The sequence below is a fragment of the Poecilia reticulata genome, linkage group LG18, assembly GCF_000633615.1.
Source record: "Poecilia reticulata strain Guanapo linkage group LG18, Guppy_female_1.0+MT, whole genome shotgun sequence".
Classification (NCBI taxonomy): domain Eukaryota; kingdom Metazoa; phylum Chordata; class Actinopteri; order Cyprinodontiformes; family Poeciliidae; genus Poecilia; species Poecilia reticulata.
In genome coordinates this window covers 15,137,300-15,161,165 of record NC_024348.1, presented here as the reverse complement: position 1 = coordinate 15,161,165, position 23,866 = coordinate 15,137,300, and the positions used below count along the sequence as shown (strand labels likewise).

The window sequence follows — 23,866 nt, the reverse complement described above, 5'->3', positions numbered from 1 at the left end:
TATAAAGGAGCCTAATTTCAGAAAGTTTTGCATGTTTTTCTTGTGAATCAGTGGGTCTTGAGCTAATTAGCTTTTTTAATCCATGCTGGGTTTTTTTATTATTATCCTGTAGACGACATCTGTTAAAACTACTATTATAAATCCTAGATACGATTTGTAATAGTAGTTTTTCATGCTGTTTATTTATGCTTCTTTAATGGTTTGTTTGTTGTTGTTTTTTATATACTACTCTTAAATTGCACTGAACTTAAGTATTAGGACAAACCCCAGGATACCTTCTGGATTTTCTGCTTTCCTCGATGAAAGCTGGCTGAAGTGGACACTGTGTGGAATCTGTCCAAAGTGTCCCCCACCAGTCCCCTGGTGACAGTCCCCCCCGTGGCCCTGTAGACGAAAAAGCAGAAACGGAAAATGAGTAAATAAAAGGAAAGGAACATGGACCTGCTGAAGACTTGGAGACGGCGAGAGAAGTCGAGCATGCTGAACTATCCGCCATCTGTGAGCTTTATAGTCAGGGGGAAAAAAACAGTAGCAGCAAAACCAGACATGAATCCCAGGGATGCATTTGTCTGGTCAGCAACATTTAAACATGTTTTAGAGCACAGCTGAGACCACGGCTCAGTGTTCTGGTTTAGAGATAATTGGAAGTCCTTTCTGCCTCCCCTCTCATGGGCCATTTGCGTAAATCATACAAGAGAGTAACTCAAAGCGTATTTCTACACAAGTGTAGAGCTGCTACCTAGACAAAAGAAAAATAGATCTATTTTATTCTATGGCTTGAACATTTATATATATCTTGTCTGTACAATATACTACGTTTTACATATACTTTTCACATAAGAACAGTATGTTAAATTACTACAACATCCATATTTACCTTGCTAAAACAAAATAAAACTTCACATTGTTGCAATATAAATACTGTATTACCATGTACCAACATGATGACATATTGTACAAATATGAAAATGAAATTGTTCAAACAAGATATAACACACTAGCTTTTACTGTTAGAACATGATTTCATCTAACATAAAGAAGTCGATAAAGAAGTTATACATTTCATGATTGCCGGTAGCTTAGGCAGGATTTTGATAATCACGTGTCCACTGGAAAAAAAACCTAAAACAACGTGGTACTGTAGGACGGATGAGTTTGATCCTACCGAGGCGACAGGTTTCCTCATTGATCAACCTGAGGTGCACAGGAAGAAGCGCATGAACTGCAGTCGGGTTGGTCATGTTGTCATGCAGCAAAGATTTACAGAAATATCTGGACGTGCACAGGATTCGGCAAAGATAAAATTGACCAAAAATGACCAAAAATAAATGTGATCCTCATCACAAGCACAAGTATTTTGAATGTGCGGAGATGTGATGACGTGTGGTGGTGAGGTAGACGCGGTTGACCCAGGTACGAAGAGTAAAAGATGATTTTAGTGGAGAAATACACTCACTAATCCAGGCAGCACAGGTGAGCAAAGGCAATGTCGTAACGTGTTGTAATCACGTGACTTTGCCTTGCACAAAGGTGGAAAAGGTTTTCTCAGAACACTAAAGTTTTCACTTTATGACATGATATAACTCTGTTTTCCTTTTACCTGGGTTGCAGCTCTCCAGTTCCACTTCCGGTAAAGTTAAGTTTTTTTTTTTTGTTTGTTTTTCTTTCCCAACAATTCAGAACAGTCTAATTCATTAAATCTCTTCATCAAAATAGAGTTCAGTATTTAGATTTAGTTTTGTAGTGTAGCTACAAACATGAAACCTGTCTTTGCTCACTTAGTATATCCTCCATGTTAGGCCTAATTAAAATTACATGACCTAACATTAAAAAACAGCCGAGCCTTCTTTACCATGGGATTCAGATACTTTAGTATCATTTTACTTTTCCATCACTTAAGCAATGAGCTATGTGCTAACTCCATAAAGAATAAGATTTTACTACTCTATCAAGCCTTTGTTACAGCATATCATTAAAGTCAGATAGCAGGTATGTGACGCAACTAATGACCCAGGGACATATAAGATCAAAGCCCGCAGAAACCTGTCATTGAACATGAAAGTTTTAAGATGGGCTCTACTGTTTTAAACAACTTTAGGCCAGAATCAAAGACTGGATAAACGCCAGGATCGTAACTCCGGGGTCAGTAACGGCAGCTTTAAAAATGTCACAGTCAGGATGATATGAGGAAGACCAGCATAACTCAAACTTTCGACAAGCTGGTCAAAGCCTGAACATGTCCCACTTTAGAAAAGGCAATTGACAGTCTGTCGTTTCAGGAAATGTTTGCTTCAGTGTGATGGGGATGTGTGTGGGTGCGGGGTTGTGCTTGTTGATTAAAGATTGAATATGACTCCCTGGCAAAGAAGGTCTAATGCACGACTGGTACTTTCATCATTGATCTTTTTTTTTTCCGATTATGTCCTAAAAATCAATAGATGTTCTATATTTTTAAAGCAACAGAGCAGGGGGAGAGAGACATCAGTTCAATAGCATGACCTACTTATAGATGTGGAACAAATATATTAGTGCAGCGATGCACCGGCCTTTTACTGGAGCTGAATAACTTCAGCTCTACTGGGAAGGCTTCCCAAAAGATTAGGAGTGTGTTATTTTTATTTTTTTATATAAACACAATTCCTTCATTTGTTAGTGTGAGGGATTTATCCCCTCCCTAACAGGTGCTGTTTTTTGTGTACTTTATATATTCTAATTTATTTGGGTAAATGTATTGTGTTTGGGGAAGTAACTTGATTTATTTACTTGTTTTAATCATCTTCTCATCTCTTTGAGGTCACCTGGTCATGTGTTGCCATGGAAGCGCGCCCATGAGCAGTGCTGACAAGGACCTGGTGTTTCCAATCAGCCTCATTGGGAAAATCCATTTTCTGAGAGGGAGGAGAGATGTATTTTGGATTTTGTTTGGGCCCAGATTGTTTTTGCTTCTAGTTTTGTTTGAGTTAATTGTAACTGTGTAGACATTTTTTTAGGAATATAGTTTAGTACAAATGTTTGTTCTTTCTTTCTGGAAATGTGAATGTCTCCACCCCTCTAATCTTTGTGGAAGCCAATCCTTTAAAAGCCAGGTGGTCCAGATGAGAGGGAGATTCTCCCTCTTCTTGTTGCGACTGATATGCTATGGTGTGAACTGAACTGAACTGAACTGAACTGAACTGAACTGAACTGAACTGAACTGAACTGAACTGAACTGAACTGAAAAATATTGAGAGCTCTAAAACTGCTGGCTCCAGTCTGGTTTCTCTTCGGTTGCAAACTAACAGTTAGGTCAGACACTGATGTAGGATGAGAAGGAATGACTCACAGACACAATGGGATAGAATATGTCCTACTGTTATTTCATTGGGTTGAGGTCCGGACTTTGTGTGGTGAAGTTCTCTTTAACCGAACTTGCTTACTCATGTCTTCACTTCCCAAAACTCACAAACTCGAGAGTGTAAAAATATCGTAGATATCTTGCCTCACATGGTAATCTCCTTTGCACCACACTGACAAGGGCAAATGCCCTTGTCCAAGCAACTGACAATGATTGTCACTCCATAAAGCAGCATGTCTTCACTTCTCCAGAGCGCGGTCATTCAGTTCTTTTTGGTGTGTTGCCCATGGAAGCCCATTGCATGAAACACTATACATGGCCTTGAGATAATATGAAGTTTGAAGACTTGTACCAATTGACTTTGTGAAAAGTACTTGATCTCTGCGCACTATAAACCTCAACAGATTTGCATTGTCTACCACTTCATGGCTGAAGTCGGCCATTGATTTGCTTTTATGCAGTGTTGGAACACAAAGGGGTTCTTCCCAAACTGTTCCCAAAACTTTCTGCATATGCCCAGACGGTTTGATTTGACCGGAATTCAATTACTTGTTTGGGTGACTACGTGCGGCAATGTTATCTGTATGCAGATACTTCATCTTCTCGGTTTTTTTTTTTTCTGTTTACGTCTAACATCCTTGTACTGCCATCAAAAAAGTCAAACAAGAGGCCTTCTCACAGACAAATACAGCCACCCACGGCTCTGCAAACAGTTCAGAGTGGCTGTGTCGCTGCGTCGCTTCACACGCAGCTCATAAAGCAGTGATTACACAGCCAGCCTTATCAGGTCTTTGTTGCAATGATGTAATTTGGAACTGTAACTCCAATGCAAACACATCAAGCGAGTCGCAGTAGGTGTGTTTGAGGCGAGTAGCTGATCAGACAGAAGCTGCGAGCTCAATGTTGATATAGAAGAACCATTAAACTCTGTTGTCTGTTATCACAGTCTGAGCTGAGAGCACAGTTTGTCCTGCGGACATGTAAGAAGTGTATGCCAGGGAGGTAGAGGAGTGGGGGGGGATGAAGTTGACAGCAAACATTTAATGCCAGTGTTTGGTTTTCCCTTGTTGAACATGTACTCTGTTGTCTGTTTAAACACCGACAGCCACAGAAAAGGTCCAGAGGTAATACGACCCCCGCATGATGTAATTCGGTTTGTGACGCTGTAGGTTCAACTCGACAGAAGAGGAATGCGAGACTTTGTGCCTAGCCGAAGCAAACCGAGCAAAGAGGAAAAAAACCTCGCTGTAAATCATGATAACAGCAGGCTTCGACTTTGGCGTAATTCTGGCTCATGTGGAGGAAGTAAATATATGTGTTTGTTTGTATCTTCACAGTTTACCCAGAAATATAATTGTAGCCATACGAATAAAAATAGAATAGTTAGATGTGTTTTTGTCTTTGTCTTTGTCTTGAAAGCAATACGCCTAAAGTGGCATCATTTGAAACTAGAAACCTGCAATCTCGCTCAGTTTAAATGACAGCACTTGCTCGGCTGCATCAGGTAATATTTGACCAAATTGGCAGTTGCTGTTAATCATTACATTGATAAAGTTTAATCGTGCCCTTCAATCGTCAGCCTCAAAGAATGCCATGAGCCGCTTCCTTGCATTCCTGTCTGTACTTGTCACATAATTACACATCCGTCCCAGATATTAATTAAGATAAATGTCCTCTGGATCTGTCATATTTGTGTCAGATGGAAAGTGACAGACTCCACTCTGGCATGCCTACAGTTACGCCTTTGTGTTGTTTTTTTTTTTTTTTGAGAGAGGAAGGACTGTTAAAGAGTAGCTAATGTGAGATGACTCAGACAATGTGTGTGTGTGTGTGTGTGTGTGTGTGTGTGTGTGTGTGTGTGTGTGTGTGTGTGCGTGTGTGTGTTCCCGTGATGTGCTAATCTTTTGACAGCTACACCAAGAGGCTGCAGAGTCACCTTGCAGGCGGGTCAAACGGTTGCCCCCGAGATCGCTCTGTCTGGTGGCTGCGCTCTTTGAAGCTGCTGAAGGGAAAGGCTTGTCTCCGCGTAAAGTGGCGTGTCCATCGAGAAGCAATTTAACACCACAAACCGCAGTGGAAATTTAATTATGTGTGGTAGCTTGCGTATGCGAGTGAGAATCGTCGGGCAGGCTGCGGAAGAGAATCCACCGCGAGAGACTAAAAGAAACCGAGATGTGCCTTGTTAAAAAAAAAAAAAAAGTCATACCTCTTAAAAGTTTTCCACATTTCTGTCACAGTGCCACCACAAACTTCACTGTATGTTACTAGGATTTTATGTGACGGGCCAAGACAAAGTAACGCATAATTGCAAGATGGAAGAAGAATGATGGTTTCTCAGTATTTTTTTTCTTGTCAAATAAAATCTGAAATGTGTGGCGTGCATTTGTTGCTTCCTCACTCTTTTTGCGGCAGTTACATCTACAAGTTTTTAGATTGTGCTTTGGTAGACATATTTGCCTGTACTTCTTTGCAAAACAGCTACAGCTCAGGCAGACTGGATGGTAAGTAACTGTTTTTTAAAAGATTTTCAGTTACATCTCAGACTGGACTTTAACTAGGAAGTTCTCATCTCGACTCTTTTGCAGTCGCCAACAGTTTTATCCCGGAGTGTACGGTAGCTAGTTCCATCTTTTCCCATCATCTCTGACCAGCTTCTCTTTCTCTGCTAAATATATATATATCTACTTACAGAACATCAGCCAACAAGTCATGCCATGGCAACATTTATTTACCAATGGTGAGTGGAATTAACCCTCATCCCTGCATCAGTAACGCTACATGCACTGATACAGTGGCTCTTCATGGTTAAGAGGTCAATTTTCTAAAATCAGCTGTTTTGAGGCCAAATCCTCTAGTCATTGCAGAGATGACGAATTCATCATGTCAAAGACATCCACTGTTTTCAAGCCTTATCGAGCTCACCCGCAGCCTGTCACATTTAAAGCCGACTGCTCTTCCATGTCTGTTTTTGCTCAAAGTTCAGCAAAGCCTTATTTGCTGTCGATCAAGCGTGATATTATCTCTTCAGACTGTTTGTTGGCTAATCATGGTATGCTTCTGAGGTATGTAGGCACTCGTTTGATCAACCTTGGGATACAAAGTGGCGTCATGACAGCTTTGTTTCTTTTGTGCAATAGGAAATTAAATGTTTCTTTTTTTTTTCAAAGTAGGATTATTTGTAGTAATCAACAGTAAGCATCAAACTTTGCATAGACAGCTTACTAAAAAAAAACCTGAGTTTGAAAAAACTGATTAATTTCACAAGAAGGTTAAAGAGTAAAACCTTGAAACTTTTTTTTTCAACTGTGATCAGGTTTGGAGCTCGTGGTTCATTTCCACAGCAGAAATCAGGAATTGTGTAGAAATTTAATTGAAAGCTAATTGGCCTTAGCAGCAAAACTCTTCAGTTCAACACAATTCTTGATCTTTAAGCACAGATATCCAGACTGGATGATGATACAACAGATCATTCTATGTCATATTTTATGTTTTTATGTTTTATTTGCTACATATTTCTGGTGTTTCTGTGCGAAGAAAACAGCATATTGTCACCTTCCTAAAATAATGGCCAGTCATTTTTTTTGCCCCAAGTCTCTTTTTTTTTTTTTGCCTAAATCATCCTTGGACAAAAAAAAAATAAGGTGACGTTATTTTGGGTTTAACAAATCTCAATCAGTTAAAATTAATTAACACACTAAAAATGAATCATGAAATAAATTTGGTTTGTCAGCATTCGCAATTCACATACTGAACTGTGATATTATTGGTTCAATTTTAAGTTTTTAACCTATTCTTCAGAATTATCGCGAGTAGCTTTAGTTGAATCATTCTAGCTTAGCGAGTTTGATGAATAAAGTGTTGCTAGGTCCAATAAACTCTTGTATTCTTGAGAGAAGTTGTCTGTGTTTTTCCAAACGCGTATCTTGCTGTTCAGACAGTGCCGGTGCTGGACTTGTGCCTTCATCTATTAATATTTTAAAACCTAAGCCTTACCAGCCAGGTCATTTTAAACAACTGAGACTGGACTATTTTGCTATTTTCTTGACAAACAAGTGGTGCCCTGACTTGATACTTTTTTTTTTTATCTAACTTTTATTAATGACTGCCCTAAGCAATAACTAAAACTACTCCTGTTGCTACCCAACACCATAGACTTTGTGTAGTCAAGCTTTCCAGGATCTCCTACCGCTACAGTCTAGCTGTGCAACTTCTGAACCCTCTGAGACTTTTAAAACAACAACAGGTGCTTGAATGAAACTCCAGCTGTTGGCTAGCAACAGCTGCAGGTAAGAGTGTTGAGTTTCAGTCTGAGGGGCTAGAGGGAGGAAAAAACGGAACAAATGCACTTTTACAACAAAAGTCTGTCTACTACAACCCACAGACTCCGAACAAGCCCCAGAGCTCATTAAAGGGAGGTCTTTTCTGTGCAGGAGCTGTGCTAGTCAGTGTGCAGGAAGGGGTGGAGGGGCGTCAAGTTTTAATGGAGAGCTCTACACTGAGTCTCCAGCAGCAACAGGCTCAGCTCAAGTAAAAGCATGTGAGATGTTTCCTGTTTAAATCTTTGCTCATATACATTTAATCTAACTGTAGCAGCTGACTTGTATCTATTTGGCTTCAATATAAAGTGGACCTGGGTCAGCAGAGAAATGCTTTTATCTCCTAGGTAGGAAATTGATCTGGGTGATGTAAGGCAGTTGTGGTGTTTCCTTTAACAGCTGCGGCTTTGGGAGGGTTAGTCTGAATTTCAAATTCCTCAAGTATGGTTTTTCTAGTAACTGCAGCTGGTCAGCTTTATCAGAATTGTCTGTACTTTTGTTTCTTTATATTAAAATTGACCAGAAATGCTTGGTGATTACTTTTGCAGTGGGTACAACACGTATTGATTCAGTCTGATGTAATCTGCAAAAATAAGAAACTTGGGAAAAAAAAGATCAAAGGAAGAAAAGACAGGTCAGGAATCATGAGGGATGGAAGACAGGAAACAAGGGAGGAAGGACACAAGAGTAGAATGCCACAAGAAAAGGACACCAGGAAGGAAAGAAGGACAGGTGAAAGAAATTTAAAAAATGAAGAGAACCAAGCAAGAAAGGACACAATGATGAAAAGTATTAAGGGAAAGAAAGGAAATGTACGAGTGAAAAACATAAGGAAGAGGGAAGGAAAGAAGGAAAGAGCTGAAGACCGATTAAAGCCGAAGGTCACTTTTATTGTTTAATTACAGTGTTCACATAAACAGCACTAAAAATACATTTAAAGTGATAAAACAGACATGTTATCTTTCAGCCTAGACTCCAAAACTCACACACACCAGTGACCTCCAGAACTACACACCGGATCACTTTATTTTGGGCAAACAAGAACCTTATAATCACAAGTTCAGACGACCCACTTTTTTTCCCCAGAAGTGACTCTAAAAATAGTTCATGTATGTTTCTGAGCATTTAGTGACGCGTAGTACAAAAACAAATACAGAGTCATAAGACGTTACACGCGAGCGCTAGCAGCACTATACTTCAACAAATAAATCCGAAACACGCTTAAAGAAGACGTTAGGAATTTCCTTCAGAGCAGCATTTAGATACTTTGATCCAGTGTCAGGGGAATGCGTCACGTAATTAAAAATACTTATTGTTGTGATCTCTTCTCAGTCTGTCAGTAGGCTTCGATGAACCCCAGTGTTCAGACCCACAGTAAACAAAAAGCTTCTTCACGATTATCTAAACTCTTCCAGGCGCACGCGGTCACCTTAGCAACAAGACCACCGTGGATTCGGCCTCGGTCTCGCCGCAGGACAGCGAAACGACGCTGATCGTGGTTTGTCGCCTACGAAAGCACAGTGAGGGTTACGGTTCCTTTGGTCCTCTTCAGGATGCCGACGGCTTCTTCGTGCGTGACTCCTTCCAGGCTCTGCCCGTTCACAGCGATGATCTGGTCTCCCCGCTTCAGACGGCCGTCCTCCGCCGCCGCTCCCTGGATCCAAAGAGAGCCAGAAGAACAGTTCAAAAGTATTCACACCTCTTGAACTGTTTCTTTTTTTATATTTTTTTTACACTGCATCACATTAAAGCCACAAACCTTAGAACATTTTAATGGGATTTTATGTGGTGTACCAACACACACATTAGTGCATAATTGTAAAAAATACAATTACAATCTGAAAAGTCAGGAGTATATTTCTATGCACTTCCCTTTACTCAAATATCACTAAATAAAATATATTGCATCCAATTGTGTCACAGTCCTGGATGTTGTTTTTATTTTTTTGTTTGATTCTGGATTATTTCCCTCTAGTTTGATTATATCTGTATATGTCTTGCCATACTCATTTCATTCTTGTGTTTATTATTGCTCTAAAGGTGTTACTGTATTTAATTAAGGTCCTTTTCTTTATTTTCTCTTGTGTTTTTCTCCTTGTTGCATTTGTATATTTTTTCCTCATAAACTGCTGTCAATCTTGACAAATAGTTTCCGTAATCGCTGGTTCAGCTGCTTCTGTGTAATAAGTCTCCTTCCTTCTGTTTCCCCTGCTTGCGTTCTGTCTCAGCTGTTCCTCATTTCCTCCGATTGTCCCTTCGCTTTCTTTGTCATTTCCACTCTCCGCGTCAGTATTTAAATTCTACTTTAAAACTACTTTGTGGTGGTCTGTTGCGTCAAATTCCAATAAAGCAAATGGAAGACGTCTTCAAAGTCTTCCATTTAGGCCTTTGAGAAAAAGACAGGAAAAACAAGGTGATTCAGAGAAGGACAAAGGTCTCAGCTGGGCTCCAACTACCTTTCCAAACACTGTTTTGACGTAAATAGGTAAATCTCCGTGGGGGCTGCCGTGCCCTCCGACTATACTGAAACCAAGTCCATCAGGTCCCCTTTCGAGAGTGATGGTCTTATACTGAGGTGGGCTGGAAAGGAAAAAAAAACAAAAAACAGATATAAAAGGTATTTAGGGAAAGTTTCTACTCCTTCATCCTCCACATTAAGCCTCCTGTCCTTTGGCAACAACATAATGTTCTTTTTTTTTTTTTTTTTTTTTTTCTGTTGAGCGGAAACAAATACCCAATATCATCCTGGAAGATGCAGCTGGGCGTCAGAGAACCCCCATCCTGCTTCTGAGTGGGCCCCGTCACGGTGGTGTCGCCACCTGCCACCACCTACAGGTGCGATAACACGAACGTAGAAACAAGGCGACACTGTTATGCTCCGGTCTTGATTTACTGTAGAGATAAAAGACTGATAGCCTGCTGTTAGTGTCATGTGACGGATTAGGGTTTTATGACGCTTCTGCTGCCGCTACGAGGACGTGGTGGAACATGAGGGAAGAGTGAGCGAGTGTGCGTTCGGTGAGACCTGCAGCTGTATTGTTCCCGTGGCGTTCTTGAGCAGAGCGACAGCCTGCGAGTGGCTCATGCCTTCAGCTGATGTGCCGCATATGCTGACAATTCGGTCTCCCATCTGGGAGGGGGGCAAAAAAAAGGAGGTACAAGTACAACGTAAATATTCTTTGGGCTAAATTATGCTAACTGAATCTCAGTTTTATTTAGATTAACCATTCAAACTCCAGGTTATTAAACAAGCTACGCAATTTTAAACTGAACAAGCAAGCAGGCACTGCAGTGCTTTAAGAACTGGTGCGATACAATGCATTTGCATTTTAGTTGCCTTATTGTTTGTTTGCTTTGTTATTACAGAAATGTGAACAGACACAATTACAATCATCTAACCTACTAAAAATAAAAGCATCCCAACGGGTTTTGTCTTATTTTAACAGGAAACCTGAGGAGATTGTTGTGTCTTTCTCACTATCAAAAGTTTGTTTTCTTAGTGGTTGCTGGCAAAAATAGGTGACGACGCCATGCGGTATTTATCCAGAATGTTCAGATAAATCTAGAAACTTAAGACACTGAAAATCATTTTGAGATTTGAAATGACTGAATTTTGATGTACCACAGAAAAACCTCACGAAAAGATCTAGCACCACTAAAGCTTGTGCAAAAAAAACAATTTGGTCACAGCACAGTGCCTTTGTGTGAATCTATTATTACACGACGTGCGAATTCTCTTCTCAAGGCCACACAAAAGCAAATTAAAATTGAATGTTGGCTAAATAATTTCATTGTTTAGCCTTCTCATTTTTCACTTGTGCTGAAATGTTTCTCTCTTCTCCCATTCAGTGAATCTTTGTGTTCTAAATGAAAGCGTGGGAGATTTATCATCTAGCTACAGCTATTGTCCTCCCCCGGTCTCTGTCGAACACAGAAACAATTGTCAAGTCTTTCTCGGAGAGCGACCGCTTAAACGCTGACCTTTGAAAGTTTTTAGGATTCGCAGACAAAGAGGCGAGGAGTAAAACTGCGGCACATAACTGAGATTGTTCGTATCGAAAAAAAGCATAATTTGCACATTTATTATTTTACCGAAGGTTAAAAACTATCAGGGAAAAAAACGTGGCAAATCTTCTACCTTGAGCTGTGTCTGAGCAGCCAGGCCGTTGGGATTCATCATGGCGATAAAGATGGGGATGTCACCCAGAGGGCTGCCCACTCCGCCGGCTATGCTGATTCCTAGAGTGTCACCGGGGTCTTTAGTGAACTCAACCGTTCTGATGTCTTGTTGTTCTGCAGCTGGAAGGTTGGCCACAATACACAACTTTTATAATAGACCTCAATGCATTTTTGGGTTTTGGTACACTACTTTACAAAAGCATTCCTAACTGTACGCTGATAAACTTCCCAGTTTTTTTTTAATTTTTATTAGGAATGTATGTGAAAGACCAATACAAATTAGAGTATAAAGACTTGAAGGATCTTCCTTACAAAAAAGATTTTTTACTTTTTTTTTTCCTTCCACTTAACAATTATGTGTTTGTGGTGTTCTTCCAGAAAAAAAATGAAATGAAATGAAGTTTGAGCTTTTTCAAAGGTTTAATGGTTGAGTACTTTTCTGACCAAAATACCTGACTGATCTGATAAGACTCTTATTTCAATACCTGAAGTCTTACAGTTTACTTACACTCTTGATTTTTGCTTGGTATGTCAGAATCACTTGGGGGGTTTTCCGATTCAGAACCAGACTGATTGGCCACCTTGGAGCTGCCCGTTTCACTCATCTAACAAGAGAAGGTGTTCAGAGTTCAGATTTTTAGAAAAAACTACATAAAAATACGAGTTGGGTCAGAGTTGAACCACCTGACTACTTTGGGAAAGCCGCCTCTCGGAGTGAAATGGGCCGGCCTTAAACCTCCCGACTTCCATCTTTATTGGCCCAACGCAGCACTGGAACACAGTACACCTCGTTACTTTTTAATGTTGATTTTTTTTTTCCTGCAGAGTTTGCAGCCCTCTTCTCGTTTTCTGTAACCTGACGAGCAGCGTGGGCTCAATCACCTTGAGCAGCGCAGCCACGGCCTCCTGAGTGGCTGACCGGACGTCCTCGCCGTTGACCGACAGAATCTGGTCGCCCTGCATCAGTCGGCCGTCCACGTCCACCAGCCCTCCTTTGACGATGTCGGACACAAACACTCCCGTGTCATTCCTGTCGGGGGAAACAGGAAAGAAACAGGTATGTAATTCTTTGATGAATGAAATAGTACCCTGTATCCTTTAACCGTCATGTGTTCTCTGAGGCTACTGTGTGTTTTAGTACAAGAACAGGAAAGAGAGAACTGGTGAAGGAAAAGAAAAAAAACAGAGGACACTGCTACTGCAGACCGCATTTCGTAGGTGCCAATCTCCACGTGGATAAAGACAAACAGAAACGGAAGATATGAAGCAGCTAAATTCAACCCAACATCCAGGGCCAGAGACACTTGGCTGTCGCAGCTCCTCCACCACTAACTGCTAGCTTGCACTTTCCCTTTCGGCCCACAGGGTTTCAGGTTATCTAAGCAATTTTCATTCTTTTCAGCATTCCTTTTTTTTTTCTTTTTTTTTTTGCACACATGCTTCAGAACCACAGGGAAAGAGACACTAATGTACAGGTATATCAAAAGCATAAAACTGCTGGGTGCTTCTTTCATCTCTGTAGTCGTGTTGGACAAAACGCAGCACACAGCAACACTGGGATAGGTAAAAAAATAAATAATAAAAAAAAGCATTTGGGGTTATAAAAGGAAATATCTGCACACATGCACACTGAAGGTTCCAGTTACTTTTGTTTCTTCCAGTATTCCTGTGGCCTTAGAGAGTTTCTAGACTCTTGTTTCCAGATTTTGCTTTATTTTTAAGAATAGATATATTTTTTAAAAATTACAAGATTTTAAAGAGCTCATGGTGGAACATGCTGGAAAAAAAAATCAGAAAAATCAGACTATAAAGAAAAGTGAAGGGAAGGACAAACATGTAGGGATCAATGACTAATGTACTAATTAATCCCTTATTGTAGCAAAATATATTTCATTTTTATTTGAGAACATTTATTTATACTGTGGGGAAAAATATCCCACACGAAGAAATAACAGTTTTAACTAAATCACTGATTCCACATGTAACATCACGAAAAACTCCTGAAAAATCCATGTGAAGCATTTTTTTTTTAAATTCACACTTACAAACATCTAATAACATGATCAAGGAATGAAGAATGCTTAATAATAAACATTGCCTTTCTGTATGACATGACACACTGAGGACCATTAACTCTTCAAAATGAGAAAGACAAGAAAAGATGTTCTTGTTGAATCTTCCTAATATCTGCAGTAAGAGAAATAAAGTCTAAAACAATTTAAACTGTAAGGTGAGACAATACAGAAATCCATAGAAACAGTAACAATCACATTATTGTTATTTCACCCTAGTGTTTCCATCTGCAGTCCTGAAGCACCCAGTGAAGAAGCAAACTCAGTATGTTGTCATGTAGAGATTTGTGGCTCAGATATAAGGTTAAAAAACCTGCAGGCATCGACATTTTAGGGCTTTTATCTGACAATCTAGAGAGACGGCACATAATTGCTGATTTGCTCATCCACTGAGGTCAGAACTACTGTTGCTGTTCACATTAATGACGTAAACAGAAATCCTGTCTGGTGCTACTGTCCACTTAACCCCTCCTCCCCATCCCCCCCAAAAATAATCTCACTGTAAAATGACTTAAAAGGAAGCAAATGTTACAATTTCATGGCTCTAATAGCAGCTGTAGCCCAAAAATAACAGAAAACTGTTGTGCAAATCGAAACCTTATTTTAATGCTCTATTTGCATAACTGCTTCTGATAAATGAGTTACCTGTGATCCCGCGATCTGCATTGGGGGAAAAAAAAACAATGAAACAATGACCGTTACTAATAATTTTTATATTTTCATTTAAATTCCATTGTTCCACAAGCTAGTTTTCACGACTGCCTTTGTGTTTATTTAGACCGCAATGCTGATGAAAGCGGAAATCCTGATTTTATTAATCTTATTCAATATGACGATCAACATTACAGAAAGAAACACTTAAAATATATTACTGTGCATAAGGAATCTGAATACACGTTAAAATCGAATGACTGCAATAAACGTATGGAGATGCGCCTACGAGCTCTTTCTCGCTTTTCAGAGGGCGTTATGCAGAAACACTGACGCTAACAGCAAATCTCTCTCACCTCCTCCCTACGATGCTCAGACCCAGACCCTGGCCCGGCTTCTTTTGCAGCTCCACAGTGAAGGAGTCCCACAGCTCTTCCTCCTTGTACTGGGCTTCATCCCTGTAGACTGTCAGCCGAACCTTCTGGGGCGTCTGCCGCAGCACGTTGATGGCTTCATCGTGGCTGGCTGCTCGCAGGTCAATGCTGTTCACCTGAGAAATGTGTGAAAAAAACAACAAGAAAGAACTTTTATTAATTCAAAATCCTGCCTGTAACTTTAGTCCCTATAGCTAAACGGCAAGAACACCACAACCTCGTTCTCCTCGTTATAGATAAAAAGTAATTGCAGCGAGGGACTATGAAAAGCACTAATAGCCTAATTTAATGCTAAAACAATTTTTTTTTTAACTGCTTCAAAAAATGCTGAGATGGTTGGAAACTGGATGACTGGAATAACAGACTGATGTCAGAGGGGTAGAAAATAGCCACAGGGAAGCCTTCCCACAGACCAGTGGTCACTTTAACGAGCGACGTCCAGGACTTGAGTTTATCACCACATTAAAAGGGGGAAATACCACATTAGCTTTCCCCCGTGGACATGCAAGGAATTTTCCCAGAGCAGCTAACTGGGAAACTTTTTTTTTCTTTTCTTACTTTTGACCTTATTTTCTAAACACAGCAGCTTGGCTCACAGGCAGAAGATAATAGCAGGGGGCAATTAAGTCATAATGATGTGTGTGTGTGTGTGTGCGTGTCTTTCAGTTTAGGTCTACTGACTGCGCTACAATAACTGCAATCATGAGCTCCGCCCCTCTGTGACAAAGCAGGAGGTCAGAGGGAGGGCACGTCCACGTCGAGTCTTATACTTAACTTGACATAAAACACTCCTACTCCTTCTATTACTTTTTACTTCTATTACCTTTTACTTGGGTTTTGAATCTCGCCAACAGCTACAGGCATTCTGGATCAAGCCCTAAGAAGCAACTTCTATTTCTCAGATTTGCCATATGAAACAAGTCGATCCTTAAATTAAGAAAGCCAAAGTCTCTGCTAAGTCTCTTTAAAATCTGGTCTTTTTATTATCTGCGTCAGAAAAGCTTCTAATTATTTTTTTACAAAGAACCTCTAGGATTTGATCTCCTGCCCAAAGTCTGCCATCCTTGGAGGCTGCTCCTTCTTCATACACTTCGTGGATGATAATGGCTCCCTGAGAAGAGAGAGAAAAAAAGAACGATGACCAAAGGACAGGAGAAAAGAGGAACATTTAAGAGTTTATTTGTAACTGTGCCTCACAAAATAATTCACATTCTGCCATGTTATAACCACAAATGTCAATGCAATTTATTAAGTTATAGAGAAAAAAATGTAAGCATCAATATTTGTGCAAAGCCCTATACGACAATACATTAAAATAAAAAGCTTTATTTGGGGGGGGGGGACTTGTCAGAGTTTTGGTGCGCACTTGTTCCTGTGGGGTCCGGAGGGGTTGTTACATTCCTGGGTTGAACATTGTCTGCTGCGGCCGAAGCCCAACAAAGAGCAAGCGGCTCCCCCAAGCCTGACTGAGCAGACAGAATGGATGGACCGAGAGGACGACGGCAGGAGGAAGAGGAGGAGGAATGGCTGTGACAACATCGTTTCCTACATTCCTCTGCCGCCGCGGCCACGGCTATTTCAGACCTGAGATATACTGGTGGCGCCATGGGTGGTGTGCTGACCAAGTGCATTTACAGTTTATTTTTCTTGCAAGCTAGCGAAGCCTCGACTCCCTTGTTGGCGTGGACGTGAAGCGCGACAGCAAGAGTCGTGCTAAGAGTGAAAGGGCAAGCCTCGTTTCACACTGTTTCCTACCAGCAGGGTGTCGCAGCCCCCCACGATGCTCAGGCCCAGCCCGGTGCGGCCTTTGGAGATTTCAATGGTGGTCTCGCAGCCGGGGATGATGGGGCAGGTTGCCGGGTCGCAGGCCAGCGTGGACGGGGTGGAGGAGCGACTCAGACCTGGAAACGGAGATAGCAGAGGAAGTGAGACGCAGTTAAATACGGGATGTAAATCGAAGGTGGCGGATATGTTAACTCACCGGTGTTTATCTCTGCTTCCGGCTGACTTAAAGTACTCGGCGCGGCGGCAGGCATGCTGGGAGAGCTGGCGTGTCCTCCGTCTGAGCTAACGGTGTCCGGACAAGCCGAATGGGGAGTTGGGTAGGAGGACACGGTCTCATTTGTTACAAATGTGAGCTTCACTGGACCTTTGGCCTTTCTCAATAAAGAATTCACCTGAGAGACATTCAAAAAAATTAAGACTGCTTCTGTTACGGAGACACAGATTCGACTTTGTTCGCGACAATAGAGCAAACCTTTTCAACTGTGTATCCAAGAACTGATTCCCCGTTCACGGCCAACAGTTTGTCCCCTGGTTTCATGCAGCCGTCCTTGTAATAAAGTAGAAAACATGACTCGCAAAACCTTCACACAGTGGATAATGTTTTGTTTTTAGTTTATGCTGGAAGCTCTTAATACATTTCCCGTGTGTTCGGTTGCTTCGGATATGCTCTGAATCTCAACGCCGGACTCCGTGTTCCCGTCTACAAACGCGATGCCGTCCTCCTGTCGGAGAACCAAAGCGCACAATTAGCTCAGAGTTTAGAGAGATCCTTCCTGTAGATAGAATATCTCTGAAGGTAAGAGTTGGAGAGACAGAGATAATTCACACACCAAATTTTAAAAAGGAAGTAAATCATCAAACCACATCATGACACATCCACAGCAGGCGGATAAAACATCGCAGATACAATCAAATACAGTCATAAAAAAATTTAGGACATCCCAATAAATATTTATCTCTTCATTTAGAAATGTTTACATCTCAATGTCTATACAAAATAGTGATTTAACTACAGATAAGGTTGTGGACAAATGTGACTCAGAGGGAAGAGCAGTCATTTTGCAATGGCAAAGTTATGGGTGTGATTACTGCTTCCTCTCTGTCACATGCCGACATGCCCGTCGGCAGGGCATTTAACCCCATATTGCCTACTTGTCTGCATATTAATGAATGCATCTGAGAATGCAGCTGGGTGGATAGGACATGTAGTTCTTTGACCGGTCAATACAACTAGAAAGGTGCTGTACAAGTTCAGCCCATTTAACCCGTAGGGTTTTGTGTGGGAGCTACGCTTGGATAAAATCTTTATTGTTGCTGCTATATGGTCCTTTCCAGCAAATGATTCAATATTAGTTTATTTTCTGCTTTCCTTTGAAGCAACGGTTTGCAAACGAAAACTGGTATGACTGACAAGCGCTATACCCCTCAAGGGGTATAATTATCTCAAGCTTCACCTCGGATCATTCTCACTTCCTCTCACAGCTTTCACGTTCTTAAATAAATCATCTATGGGAGAGGTTGATTTTGTACTGTTCTTCGTTGTTTGTTTACGAGTGTAGGGATCTCCTATAGATATCTGACATTTTAAAGCTGTGATGCTGAAGAGATCAAACGACGACCTTTAAAAAGCTTTTCATTAGGGCACAGTGTAAGAGATTAAAAAATAAATAAAAATAAGCTGTTCCTTTCATCTTTGTATGAGCTAACCGAACCCTTGAATTCCTTCAATGTGTCTTTTCTTCTATTCACTACAGGATTTGTTTACTTCCCCCTTTTTTATTTCACAATTTTCCTACTATTTGGCTCCGGTTTTGCAGCTCATCGAGCCTGAATGCTTCTGTCTGCTCTGGCTCCGTTGTGTCTTACCCTGTAGGCTTGCGCCTTTCTCGTTACATTCTGCCCCTTATTTACGATGATTGAAAAAAACACTAGTGCGTTTGTCTCACCTCCACCTTTATGACGTGATGAACACGTGTCGAAGTGTCGTCGTCGTTGGCGGGAGATGTTTTTGGCTGCGAGAGAAGATGGCACATTTTTAGGAAAAGCCAGCAGCTGGAAATTCAGTCTCGCTTGACTGTAACCTAAAAACAGCGAGTGGTTTTTTTGATGTTAGGGTGCCTTAAGACTCGCTTGACGTCGGAAATTCCGGGACCACACATAGGGATAAAAAAAAAAAATTGAGTCATAATTGCTGTAAATGGTGAAGCAGCTCGAGTGTTGCTCCGTAATAGCTGCTCCGATGTTGGTGTCAGGAGTGTTTTATGTGCGTTGCCGTGAGCTGACTCGTACCTCAGTTTGGGACTCTGTTGTGTCTCCCTCTTGCTCTCTCACAGGTCCCACGGCCATCTGGTTCAGTGCCTCTGTGTTCCTGTTTTCACAGAGTCATAACTCACATAAATCGCTGCTCTTCTGCCTCTGGACAGCTGAACGGTAATTTACTCAAGCTGATCACAGTGTGTCTGTCTGGAGGGGACCAGGACTGGGATGTGAGCTAAGTGGGAGGTTAAGTACTGAGATCCTGGTGAAGACTAAACCTGGGTCAGGGGGTCAAACGAGTCTGTTGGAGATGTGGCAGCTGATACTCTACTGCTTCGAGACAGCAATCATTTGGAGGCGGTAAAATCAGGCATTTATGAACGAGCTGACGTCTGCAAACATGGATTTTTATATGGATATTTAACAGGGGTTTTGACACAGTTTGGAAAACATTTGGGACTATTCCAGATCTGGATTAGTCAGGGACAGGGGACAAAAAAACAAAGTCTGGAAATATATTGGTAATTCCTATACCATTCCATATCCAACCAGCCATAAATGTACAAATGAACAAGAAACTTTTCTGGGATGTCAGAACATTTGAAATGAAGAGAGTAACATACTTGCTATGTGAAATAAAAACTATGGGACTTGAGGGCAAATTAATCTCACTTACAGCATGTGTGACATTATGTGTTATATAGAATACTGTGTAATATCTATTTCAAATATAATGCATCCAGTAAAGCAATACCATGATTTTTTTTTAAAGATAAAGAAATAATCAACATAATACTAACATAATATTATATATTTTCGAACCAATGAACCTGTTGGATTTACTTAAAATGTCAAAAAGTAAAGTTTCACTTTAAATACAGAATGACAACAGCTCCCTCTAGTGACTAGTACAAAGCATTACACTTAATGTATGACCAGTAGTTCTAATGCTATCTATTTTATAATATTAATAATAATAATCATCATCATCATCATCATCATCATCATCATCAAAATAATAATAAACAAAGTTAATGGTTTCCTACCTGATGAAGATGATTTTAACTTTGGATGGGGAGCTCTTGATAATGGAAGATGCGTTCTGATGACTTTGGCCATAAAGAACTTGTCCGTTTATCTAAAAGAACGTAAAGACAAGTGTGAAAGTGAACTTAAAATCTAGCCAAAATTTTTAAAAATTAAATTAAAAAATAAGAATGTTCAGAATACCAAAGAAATGTTGATGACAAGCCCCTGAAAAATGCAAAGTAAATCTGGGTGTTGGAAAGTTACGATTTTCTGGTCAAACTGTCACATTCTGTTACATTTTAACCCAGAACGTCAGTGTTTTTATTGCAACTAATGTTGCAAACCAGCAGAAAACAGTGCATGATTGTGAAGTGAAAAAAAAATGGTCCATGATTTATAAAATACTTTACTAATAAACTGAAAAGTGTGCCACGCATTTGTATTTAGTCTCCTTTATTCTTACTGGATACTTAAAGAGTCCATCAAAACACTAAAGAACAAACAGCATCATGAAGACCAAGGAACACAACAGACAGACTTTAGAGATAAAAGTTGTGAAGAAGTTCAAAGCAGAGTTAGGTAGTGAAACAATAAGTGCTTCAAACAACTCATTGAGCGCAGTTTAATCCATCATCTGAAAATGGAAAAAGTATCCCTGACAGGCCAGGGCAAGGAGAACTTTATTAAGAAAAAGCTCAAGAGAGAGAATCAGTCAGCAGGACAACTCCATAAATAAGGCCTTAATGGAAGCACTGACAAAAAGAAAACCATTGTTGAAAGAGAGTCTTAAAAAGTACTGTTAGCAATTTGCCTAAAGGAATGTAGGAAGGTGGTTATCCTCGTGCTGTAGGGGGCAGGGTTTCTTCAGCACAGAAGGAGTGAAAGACTGTAGGAAAATGGATTCAGTTGAAGTAAATACAAACCATCTACGCCTGTCAACCTGACATTAGATTTGGACAGAAGGACATTGACTCTAACCATACAATGAAACGTACAATGGAATGATCTAGAAGCATTGTGATATGTCAGAATGTCCCAGTCAAAGTCCAGGGCTAAATCAAATTGAGAATCTGTAACCTCTCTCCAACTAATTCTGGAAAAGCTATGTCTACAAAGTACTGACTCAGTATAAAAAAATAAATAAATAAAAATAAATAAAAATGCCACAATTTCAGATTTTTTAATGTTCCATCGTCTTCACGATTAATGTGATTTTAACTTTGGATGGAGAGCCAGCTGATTTCTGCTGGTCGATTTATATAAACTTCAATAACATATCATAAACTTTGTGGTCGTGAAAATGTGTAAAACGTTACAGGGTTATGAACGGTTTTCAAGTCACAGTCCAAAGGACAAAGGAGTTAAAACATCCACACATCATTTTAATTAGTACAAAACTCTGACTTTCAAATAGCAAGAGATCTTACTTCCAGTAACTCGTCCCCCACGCCCATCCGTCCGTCCCTGCCCGCTGCTCCGTTGGGGTCTATTCCCACCACAAACACGCTCATGCGGGAGCGGTCCCTGTTCCCTGCCAGGCTGAGACCCAGGCCCGTCTTGCCTTTCTCCAGCTCAATCATGTGTAGGACACCCGGGAGGCTGCCGTAGAGCTGGATTATGTTCTCTGAAAGAGGCAGAAGTCGTAAGCCGTCTGCGATTCCTGTCAGTGGCAGCTTTTGTCCTGAACCTCATTAGCTTCAATCAGAATTGCTCACAATTTTTCAAGATTTTGCCAGCCAATGAGACTCTTGTTTCATCCGCTATCTTAGCTCCCATCTTGGGTCTCTTCTCTTCCGTCTCTGGTGTATTAGATAGCCTCTCGGTTCAACTGGCTTCTGTTGTTCTGGGCTCCCTGCCATTGTTAAACCATCAGCCCCGTGCTAATCTCCACCACTCACCTCCACAGGCCCAACCTCATCAATCTTATTCCCCGCAGGATGAGCCTCTGCCTATCTCCCACCAAACACACACACGCGCACACACGCATCGACACACAGATGCTGTCCACAGTCTCAGGTGTTTGTAAGTTGGAAGTCTGTCCCCAGTGCCAGCAGTGTTCTCTCTTAAGTGTTAAATTCACCCTAAAGCTGAGCATCTGTGGTGCATTTGGCAAACATGTTGCAAGGCTGACCTCTAATGGTACTTTGGCGCTGTTGCACTAAACTGTAAGGTGATCATTTAAATGTGATTGAAATGGAAATCAATCATATTGCATTAATAAAAATAACCTGTAATGTGAGAAAATTCTATATTTGATATCTGAGTGCACAGGTGTGAGCATCTTTTGTTGTCAATCGTTGTTGAAGCCCCTTTAATTTAAATTTGACAATAAGTCTTTTCTTATATTGTTCTTTGTGAACCTGCAAATTTTCTGTTTTGGCTTGATTCTGATGTATGGGATGGGAGGCTGATGCACAAACCGTCAACTTTCAAATAGGCATTTGAACTACACCACTCAACTTTTCCAGTTTAGTGGAGCATGTCATTACAACAAAGGTGGAAAACTTCTTAAAACTATGAATTTCAGTCTCATTTTCACTAGAAAAAGCAATCATTTTATTATCAGCATGTATACTTTTAGGATTTAACATAGCACAAACTGTGTTTTCTGAAAAGGACAAACTGAACTCACTCCAACTGTATCCAAACTCGTCCTCCTCTTCTTCTTCTTCGTCTTCTTCTTCTTCTTCCTCCTCCTCCTCCTTGCTCTGCTCAACCGTTTCTGCAGGTCTTCCAGGAATATCAGCGAGCTTGTCTGTATCGCTCTCTCCCACATGGGGCACCACTGGCAGGGGGAGGACGGAGCCGGTGGGAGATGCCTTTGGCGCTTCACGCTTCGCCGGCTGTCACGCCACAGGAGGGGGAGGCGGGGAGAGTTCATTAGTAAAAGATAAAGAGATTGGACGTTTTATCTCTGCGTTTTGAGTTTTTAATCAGTTGTTTTACAAAGACGCAAAGGCATATAAGAGCAGTTGATGTCATCAACGACGGGTTATATGCCTGGCTTCGATTCAGGTTAGTTTCAGGCAGAAAATGAATGGCACGTTTTCAAAGCATTAGCAGGGTTCCTACGCATTTTTTAATTTCATAATTACACCGTTTTCAAGACTTAACATTATTTTTTATATATTTTCAAAAGAAAATCTGAACATTTAAGGACAAAGCATTCGCTTTGAACCTGGTTGAATCGCAGATGGTCTTTTATCTGCAGATTCAACAAATATATAAATGACATGATGCGATTAGATAGAAACCTTTTTTATCAATTTAATTAAAAGTCAAAACATGCCCTTGACGACATGTTTCGATAACTAGGATGGAATTGGAGATTATGACAAGAACTTTGAATTAGTCTGTATGATTGGATTGAAATAATAATTTTTTTTGTAAAGTATGCTTAGACAATATTTGTTGCGAAATGGAAGTTTTTCTAAATAAACTAAACTCAATGCAAAAATTGACAAAAGTCAAACAACAATGCTGAATGGTAAAACAAAATTATTGTGGCAAAAGGCTACCCACTGGTCATTTAACATGATGAGACAAGGACAGCTTTTATTTTGAGAATGCCATGGTAGGATTGAGTAAGTTTATACTTCTATCTAATTTTGGACATAAAACTGAGCTGGTATCTTATGAATAGAGTGAAATCTCTATTGATTTTACATGTTACATATTTTTTCTATTTTTTTTTTGCTCTTTTATTTTCCAATCTGGTTCAAAATACTGTTATAAACTACACTTTGGTATCTCTATTTGTTAAGTTTTGAAGGTCAAGAAATCCAGGTCAAACTGAATTTACAGTTTCAG

At 40.4% G+C, this 23,866-nt stretch overlaps 1 protein-coding gene across 14 annotated transcripts in view; it reads right to left on the bottom strand.

Annotated features, from left to right (window-relative positions):
- Nucleotides 1-8,519: 8,519 nt before the first annotated feature.
- mpdz (multiple PDZ domain crumbs cell polarity complex component) overlaps nt 8,520-23,866 on the bottom strand; it is a 52,499-nt gene continuing 37,152 nt past the window's right edge. For 11 of the 14 annotated variants that reach the window (XM_008435731.2, XM_008435730.2, XM_008435734.2 and 8 more), the window contains 20 exons: nt 22,689-22,899; nt 21,484-21,680; nt 20,074-20,165; nt 19,061-19,139; nt 18,718-18,783; nt 17,407-17,493; nt 17,244-17,318; nt 16,968-17,163; nt 16,742-16,887; nt 16,014-16,097; nt 14,909-15,102; nt 14,547-14,561; nt 12,712-12,859; nt 12,514-12,600; nt 12,338-12,434; nt 11,789-11,949; nt 10,676-10,780; nt 10,385-10,479; nt 10,107-10,230; nt 8,520-9,304 (listed from right to left, as the gene is read on the bottom strand). In XM_008435731.2, coding sequence (XP_008433953.1) covers nt 9,158-9,304; nt 10,107-10,230; nt 10,385-10,479; nt 10,676-10,780; nt 11,789-11,949; nt 12,338-12,434; nt 12,514-12,600; nt 12,712-12,859; nt 14,547-14,561; nt 14,909-15,102; nt 16,014-16,097; nt 16,742-16,887; nt 16,968-17,163; nt 17,244-17,318; nt 17,407-17,493; nt 18,718-18,783; nt 19,061-19,139; nt 20,074-20,165; nt 21,484-21,680; nt 22,689-22,899 — 2,406 coding nt within the window. In that variant the 3' untranslated portion in view covers nt 8,520-9,157. The remainder of the gene's footprint in view (nt 9,305-10,106; nt 10,231-10,384; nt 10,480-10,675; nt 10,781-11,788; nt 11,950-12,337; nt 12,435-12,513; nt 12,601-12,711; nt 12,860-14,546; nt 14,562-14,908; nt 15,103-16,013; nt 16,098-16,741; nt 16,888-16,967; nt 17,164-17,243; nt 17,319-17,406; nt 17,494-18,717; nt 18,784-19,060; nt 19,140-20,073; nt 20,166-21,483; nt 21,681-22,688; nt 22,900-23,866) is intronic. The other 3 variants (XM_008435732.2, XM_017310495.1, XM_008435743.2) reach the window with 1 other exon arrangement.